At 37.6% G+C, this 8,463-nt stretch overlaps 1 protein-coding gene across 2 annotated transcripts; it reads left to right on the top strand.

Annotated features, from left to right (window-relative positions):
- The first annotated feature begins 1,871 nt into the window (after positions 1 to 1,871).
- Positions 1,872 to 7,921, top strand: LOC102616676 (uncharacterized). Of its 2 annotated transcripts, none has more exons than XM_025097146.2 (8): positions 1,872 to 4,370; positions 4,462 to 4,560; positions 4,634 to 4,786; positions 5,777 to 5,940; positions 6,159 to 6,306; positions 6,445 to 6,567; positions 6,665 to 6,752; positions 6,868 to 7,387. In XM_025097146.2, exons 1-8 carry the CDS (start codon positions 2,532 to 2,534, stop codon positions 6,906 to 6,908), a joined length of 2,655 nt encoding a protein of 884 aa, XP_024952914.1. In that variant the 5' UTR covers positions 1,872 to 2,531; the 3' UTR covers positions 6,909 to 7,387. The 2 variants fall into 2 exon arrangements, with proteins under 2 accessions (XP_024952914.1, XP_006475795.1); XM_006475732.4 differs by lacking the exon at positions 6,868 to 7,387 and adding an exon at positions 7,415 to 7,921 and having other exon boundaries at positions 1,883 to 4,370.
- The last annotated feature ends 542 nt before the right edge of the window (positions 7,922 to 8,463 follow it).

Below are 8,463 nucleotides of genomic sequence, written 5' to 3'. Positions count from 1 at the left end.
GTGTTTAAATATAAATACTTAACCATGCATGAGTAAGAATTATGAGGATAGAGGCTCTCTCCACACGCGCGTGCGCAGGGGGGGTGCGAATTCAAGCCCGATTTGGTTGAACTCGTGTGCGCCCGCGCGTCCTGTGTACACGAATGTCAGCCCAAAATCATCCATGCAAGCTAGGCACGTTTTTAATTCCTTTTGAATTTTTTATTGTAACAGTTCATGTGAATTCAAAGAATTGGTAACAGCTTTTACAATTATTTTTAGTTGTTATTCACGTTTTTTTTAATTCAATTTTGAAATCAATTCATTAAATTGATTTGGCTGTTATAACAATTAATTAAAATGTATTGAATTCGAAAATTCAATACAAAAGCTGTTACATCCTCCCTTGAGTATAAAAAGGCACCTTCACTTCTGTTTTTTCCACTTGCAAAAACGAGCATAAAGCACACTTGTTTTCCCTTCATTCTTCTTCGTCTTTCTCTGATTGAGTTCACTGTTGTGGTTCGCCGGAATTTCCAGCCTGTGCTTGACTGAAAGTTCATACCCGCTGCATCCTGGGAAACAGATACCAACAAACCTTAAGCACTCCGAATAGGTGGTAAATCTGTTTTAAGGAGACTGTTTTTGTGCAGGCCTCGGGTTCCGTTTTTTTTTATTTCAATTCGGTTTCTTCCTCTTCTGTTCTTCATTTATTATTTCCGATTGCTAGTTTACACTATTGTTTAAATTAGCTAACATATAATTTGTTATCTCACTGTGATATGTTCTTACACACAACACATTTAACAATAGACAATCTCTATCTTACATGCATATAAGATACATCCCCTTCACATGAACAGTGCATGTGTGAAGTCCACGCACTGTTTATGTGAGGGGGATGTATCTTACATGCATGTAAGATAAGTGGATCCTTAACAATATCTTTGTTTCATATTTATAGGCTCATTCTAATTTTTTGGTATATTCTTGTGCGTCTTTTCACTTATTAATTTCTTCTTTCTTTATAATAATAATTTTTTAGTAGACAAAAGTTTTTGTGAAAGTACAAGCGATTTAGATAAAAATTTTTGTGAAAGTACAAGTGATTTAGAGTTTACATTCTGATCATATAAGTGGAAAAAGAATTAATTTGGGGGTTTATTGGAGGATATTGAAGAGAAGGTTTCTTGATTTTCAGAGGTCAAGGAAGGTTTTTTTAGGCATCAAGGTACAATTGCTTAATTATATGTTTTCTTTTCTTGTTTTAAAGCAATTTTTTTTTTTGTTTTTAAAGGAAACTACTGCTTCAATGGAAGAGGGGTTTCTGAGGTACAATTTATTCAAATTAATTAAATAGCGTTTCATTGTTTTTAAAGCAATTTCATCTTTTCTATAATTTATAATTTATTACGTATGCAAGGAAGGGTACTACCGTAATTTAGGCATAAACCGAAGGATAATAAATTCCAATTCAGAAAATAATGAAGCCACAACCACAAGTCGGGTTGGGCAAATATCCTGCTCGGCGAACTGAGTTGAATGGATCGGTTCCTTAATGTAGGAAGTAGGAACTGAATGCAAACCGGAACTAAAATCCTTATTGATTTGGTTCGGTTTAGTTCGGATTTGTTTGGTTCTTTTCGGTTTGGACTCTATAATTTCCAAGAATCTCATGGGTTTCACCATTTTTCCAACATTTCCAACACTTTCCCATAATTTCAATATTTTCGCAATAACCAAACACATCCTACCCTTGGGGGTCGCCAAGCACCGGCAATAGTCAAATAAACCCAAGAAAAAAAAAAAGAAACAAAATAAAAATTTGATACTGTTATGAAAATTTAACCAATTCCAGAATTCCGTCGAATAATAACTATTTTACATAATCAGAGATTAATGAGATACATTAAAATGTAAATCGAAAATTTTGATGTTAAATTTTATTGAATATTTATAAAATGGATTAAAGGGAGAGGAAACAAGAAGAAAAAAAAAAGTCGACGGGCTGTGACAAATGCGGCTGACGGACGACTGTCGCGGGGTGGTGTGAGAGAGGAGCGGCCTGTGTGTATAGTGTGAGGATGACGAACGGGTTGTGGCTGATGGACGGCTAAGGGCTGACGGTGGTTGCATGGAGTGTGAGCGCTTATATGTGGTCAGTGGTGTTAGGCTGTGACCAGCCGTGAGTGAATCAGTTTTCGGGGTTTTGTGTTTTGCTATTTTTCTTTTATATTTACTTTTTTTTTTTTTTTTTTTAATTGAGACGAGAACGGATGAGTTTTTTAACTTACAGAATCGAATTAAATCGAACTGACAAATCTGAGTTGTGTCAAACTGAACCGAATGTCTATCCACGCCAAGCCGCAGCAATCACTCCAAGATTCGCTTGGCACAACAGAAAAACACCTGAGAATCAAGTAATGGCAGCATCGTAATTAAACTAAACCTGGAGCCTAATTCAGAACACACATTACGCATGCAACAACTATACGACACACACACAACCACGAAACAGTGACACTGCTGACGAAAAAGAAAATTGATTCTACATGAAAGAACCTTCGCTTTCGCTTTCTCGTTTCTGCAAGAAATCGGCCTCAAAAGTGAAGCTAATTTGCAGCTTCAATGGGGCATTCCACGTCCAGCCATCCTCGAACAATCTAAGGTACATTGGCGGCGAGACTCGCATCATCTCCGTGGACCGCACCATCTCTTTCCCCAAGCTCCGTTTAAAGATCTCCGATATTTGCTCTAGTATTCCCTCTTTTACCCTGAAGTACCGGCTGCCCCTCAACCCGGACCGGAAACAGGGCGACGACACCCCTCTTGTCTTGATCGCCTCCGACGACGACGTACGGTGCATGGTCGAAGAGTATGATAAGCTCGAATCGTGCGGTAAGCACGCAAGGCTTTGGGTTTTTGTGTGCACTGATTTATGTGATGATGATAAATGTAGTTTTAATAATAATGGGGTTGTTAAAGGGAAGGGTGTTGCTGATGATTCGTTGAGGAAGAAGGTAATGAAACAACAGTTGTCAGCCAAACAATCTTGTGATAGCCCACTTATTGATTTAGATTTTGGCCTGGAAGAACCAAATGATTTGGTGGTTAAAAATGACCCTTTTCGAGTGAATGTGGCTAATGGATTAGAGAATGGGCGTTTGCGGCCATTGAATCCGAGGGATGGGAATGTTAGAAACATAGCTGTTGAGGCAAATGCTTCGGTAGAATGCTTGGTGGGGCGATCTTTTCAGGGATTCTGTTATGGGGGTGGAAATACTACATTGATGGGAAACAGTGTTGATTGTAAGTGGGATTTTGGGAACACTGGGCAGATGCCTTTTAGTAATTTCAATAGCGAAAATATCATGCCATGGGGCGCAACTTGTGGATCGGTGAATAATCATTTGGGAGTGCATTCTTGCAGTAATCTGCCGGTTGGAAGTGGCTGTCCTGTGAATTCTTCCTGTGTTGGTGACAGAGTTTGTTGTGCTTGTCAAAGTGGACTTCGCGGCAATAGGTTTGCTGTGAATGATGCTAGATATCAGCGAAATTATTCAAATTATGCGAGAAAAAATAACAATTTGGTTGAAGTGGGAAACTATAGAGGTGCTAGATTGGGTGGGAAAATTCCAGCGGGGAAATGCTATCTTGGAATCAGGCCAAAGTCAAACATCTCAAAGCAAGGAAAGTCTATGGGATTGTACAATGCCAATTTGTCGAGTCCCTGGGCTGGTTTTACTGAGCTTGCTTCAGAAGGAGTGGTGAGTGTGATGGGTTCTTGCTTCAATAAAGGCATCTCCACTTTTGATGTCCAATATGGTGAGAAATTTAGAGAACATGGTGGCCCTACAATTTCACAATATGGGCTTTCAAATCTGGTGGAGAGTCATTTAGCTTGTCATAGCACATGTAATGTTGCAGGTGATCAATTTTTCCTGTCGCATACTGCTATTAACAATCCATCAACATTTGTAAGAGTAATGAACACAAAGGATGATATGTTGACTGGCTCTAAGCTTGAGCGACATGAAGTTCAATGTCAGGCTCTATATGAGAATTTTCATGGAATGCCTATAACTTGCAAACCCATTCATCCTGAACTTGAGAATGAAAAGCTACTGATTGACTCAGAGGAGAGTGCTAACATATCTGGTCTTTCAAATAATATGAACTACAGAAATGGAACAGCATCGGGATGCAACATGAAGAACGGCACTAAAAATTTGCAAGGTGGAGTTGCGTCTTCGATGGATCTTTTGTATAACCTTTCTTTGTCATCCTCCAAAGAAATAGAACCTCCCCAGATTTCTGCCTTGCAGAATGCAGCTACAGAAAGAAATGATGAGCATAAAGAAGAAATTCATCTGGACCCTTTAGAAGAAAAGGTATTACTTAAAAGCTATGCTACGATTGGAGCTAAATGAATATATTCATATGTTTTCCAGACTAATAGCACCGTTTTCTGACTTTTCTTAGGTCGAGACCAAAAAGACTTGTGAATGCTCAAAGGTAATTGGTGAAATCTCTAGTAGATCGGCAGCATACTTCACTAATACAGCCAATACAGAACTGCAGGTATCCTATTAAACATATGCAAATTGTATGTCTTTTATATGAAAACAACTTATAATTCTGTTACATTTTGCAGACTATAAAAACTTCGGATCTTGAATATATAAAAGAACTTGGATCGGGTACATTTGGAACTGTTTTCTATGGAAAATGGAAGGGTTCTGATGTTGCCATTAAGAGGATAAAGCCAAGCTGCTTCGCTGAAGGTTCGTTGGAGGAGGATCGACTGGTAATTACCCCTATGTCCTCTGAAAATCAACTCTTAAAAGACTTTCATCATCAAATTTTATTTATTATATGGTTATTCTGATTTGGAGCATTTACAACCAAGATTTGAATTTAGAATCTCCTATGCCAGTATAAGGATCATTTTGCATGAGGAGTTTCTTCTGAAGTCTTCGATTCTTCTAACACGTATAATGCGGACAGCTCAATAGTTAATGATTTAAAATATATTTTCTTTTGATACATTTGGGTACACCGTATTTGCTGATCAATTATTCTGTAAGGCTACTTATTCATGTTTTTCTTGTTCTTAAGCTTGAACCCTTACCATTCCTTGATTCCCTCCATTCCGCCTTCAAGTTAGACAACTCGGATTTAAGTTTATATTTTAAATACTATAAAAATAAATAAATGAAAAAATCTAAATCTCTCGTGAAGGAGAAGGTGGGCATTTAATGGTTTACGCAGTGGGAAATGAAAGCGTGATAATTCATGCTGTTGAGCCTGGGAAAGAACCCAATGGTTCTTTTTGCAGTGATTAGATGTTCAGTAAACGTTCTAGCATATGAGGTTAGATATCACTGTAGTTCAAACAACTCAATAACACGGGTGTAAAATATGTAATCTGAAGTGGAAAATTTATGGAGAGGAGTTTTCTTTTATCAACAACAATTGAAAACGAGTAACATAATCTCCTTATTTACAATTGGGTACAACTACTTCCCTTAGTCAATCAAATAAAGCAAATAAATCATGCCTCAACAAGAAATCAAAGACTTACATAACGTACTGAACAAGACTCTTTTAAAATTGGCAAGTATTAAAAACTTACTAAAATAATTGAACCCTTCTTTGTCCTAAATCAATGGTAGTATCGAAGTCCATATCCTCAATCTTGCCCCAAAGGGATGTAATATGATCATCAGTACTACTGTTTGGCAAATGTAGGCTTGCGCTTTATCTTTTCATTCTGTTGTTTCATACATGCATGCAGATTGCAGACTTCTGGAGGGAAGCACACATGCTTGGTCAGATTCATCATCCAAATGTTGTGGCATTCTATGGTGTAGTTACTGATGGACCTGTGACAAATTTGGCTACAGTTACAGAGTACATGGTTAATGGCTCTCTAAAACAAGTTCTTCGAAGGAAAGATCGGTATTACAATCTCATTCAAGTGTCTTTTTGCTTTTGCTCGTTTATGCAGATATGCTCAATACTTGTTGGCACTTATTGTGCAATCTTGTAGCAAACTTGTTTTTTGAAGTTTACTAGTTCTGACATCATATCCCCTTATGCAATCTTGTAGCAAACTGTTCTTTATGGGCACCCATTTGTGTTTAGTTTTCATAAAAGATGTAGTTTCCAATTTACAGAACAATTGATCGTCGAAAGCGGATAATAATAGCAATGGATGCAGCCTTTGGTATAGAATACCTACATGAGAAGAATATTGTCCACTTCGACCTTAAATCTCATAATTTCCTTGTGAATATGAGGGATCCTCAACGACCAGTATGCAAGGTATATATCTTAAAAAAATTAAGTGGTTTGGGTGAATTCTTTGTCATTCTTTTCTAGTGGTTGATCAATAACTCCGAACCCAACTGTGTTCACTTATTGGTTTCATTTAAACACTTTAAACTTTAACCCTTTTACCAGATTGGTGATCTGGGATTATCAAAAATTAAACAGAAGACACTTATCTCTGGAGGAGTACGAGGAACTATTCCATGGATGGCACCGGAGCTTTTCAAAAGTAAGGACAACCTAGTAACAGAGAAGGTAAAATGCGCTAATTGAATTTTATAGTTGTGAATATATTCCAATCACATCACTGTATTTTTATTTAATTTCTTATTGACTTTTTTTTTTCTGGTAGGTTGATGTGTACTCATTTGGGGTTGTCATGTGGGAACTTCTAACGGGGGAGGAACCTTATGCAGATTTGCATTCTGAGGAAATAATAGGTACTCTTATGATTGGATTAATATGGTTTCGAACTACTTATTAACTTATATGCTCACATAATATAACTGAATACATCTATAATGATATCTTATCATCATCACTGTACTTTTTTAGGACACATTCTCAATTCCATGGCTCTCGGGACTGGGATTTAAGTTCCTTCGGCAAATGTCTTCTCATAATTTTTTTTTCTCCATTTTCCTTTTATTCTGGTGTCCTTTCTGTCATTTACAGTGCCATTTGAGAGCTATTATCAATTTTGTAATCATTTTCAAACTTCTCCATATATTATTGGTTTTTTATCTGAGAGATTGAAACTCTGTTAGATGGTTTTGAACTAAACTTTGTCAGATCCCATCATTAGCTGTGGGTTTTGACAACTTGTTTTGTTTATGTTTTTGGTGAGATGTTATGGGCAGGAGGCCAGGGATCTAACCTTTTCAGCCTTGATGTTTTTGAATTCTGTCAAACAGATAGTATTTTGGGTAGCTTCTCATGGTTATAGGGTTCACGCTACTGTGCTGACTGGTGTAAAAAGTAATAAATTAGATTAACATTTTTTTTGGCAGAATTATCCCTTTTAACATTTACTTGTTTGCTAATTTCTACATCATTTTGGCTGATTCGCATGTACTTATTCAATTCTTGGGGATTCTTTTAGCCGGCATAATAAAGGGCAATCTCGGACCTAAAATCCCAAGCTGGTGTGAACCAACCTGGAGATCATTGATGGAAAGATGCTGGTCATCAGATCCCAAATCTAGGCCAGCCTTCTCAGAGATAACAAAAGAGCTTCGGGCCATGGCAGCAGCCATGAACATTAAGTGACTTAAAGGCTGAGCCATAGGCCCAGCAAACTATTACTCCTTTAGCATATAATGTAAATTTACAAGGACCCTTTGGAACTCGGCAAGCTGAGACGTTGTTGTGTCGTCCACTGTCATGTCTGATATGAAAGATGAAAGATTGATGGCCACGAGTTTATCATGTTAGGGGGCTGGTAGTGTATATGCAAGCTGAGAAGAGCTGCTGTAGTGTACATAAATTTTGTAAATCTTCGTAAAGGAGAAACAGGCGAGACCTTGAGTGAGCTTGGAATTTTTTTTGCCTTGGCAACTCATGGTCTCTGATTTCCAATCCTCCTGTTTAGACTAATCTGTTAATATGAGTTCAGGACTTGTTTTAGACGAATGAAGCAACAAATGTGACAATCAAGTAGAAAGAGGCTACTCATAAGTTTTTAATTCAGATTAATACTGAGAGCAAAATTAAACTACAACAATTGCCCCACAAATATACCCTATTTTCTTCTTTAAGAGTAGAAGAAACAGCAGAATCATTTTCTCCATTTGTCTTTTCAGCTTTTAGACCAGGATTTGGCTTATGCTCAATGGCATATATCAGGAAAAATCCAAAGTTGATGAGGTCCAAGCCAGCTACAAGCCTGTAAAATGAATCCAATCTGCAATCATTAAAAATTTTGTGACAGCTGCTTGGACAAGGCATCGATCATCAGCAATGAAGAATTGACATCTTATCCGTGGCGGCTTTGTCCATAACAAGGGTAGAGGAAGTGAGGATGTCAATGGAATGTTGCCAATTTGGGTGCAATGATCACATTTTGATTGGTATATGCACAGATGTCCAGCTTCTCAGTGCATCAAGCTTCTACCATGGGCAGATTTTCAAGGAAATTCAATATCCCTGCGG

Source organism: Citrus sinensis, chromosome 1, assembly GCF_022201045.2.
Source record: "Citrus sinensis cultivar Valencia sweet orange chromosome 1, DVS_A1.0, whole genome shotgun sequence".
Taxonomy (NCBI): Eukaryota; Viridiplantae; Streptophyta; class Magnoliopsida; order Sapindales; family Rutaceae; genus Citrus; species Citrus sinensis.
Note: the sequence above shows the minus strand (reverse complement) of the source record. Positions and strands in the feature narration are given on the sequence as shown.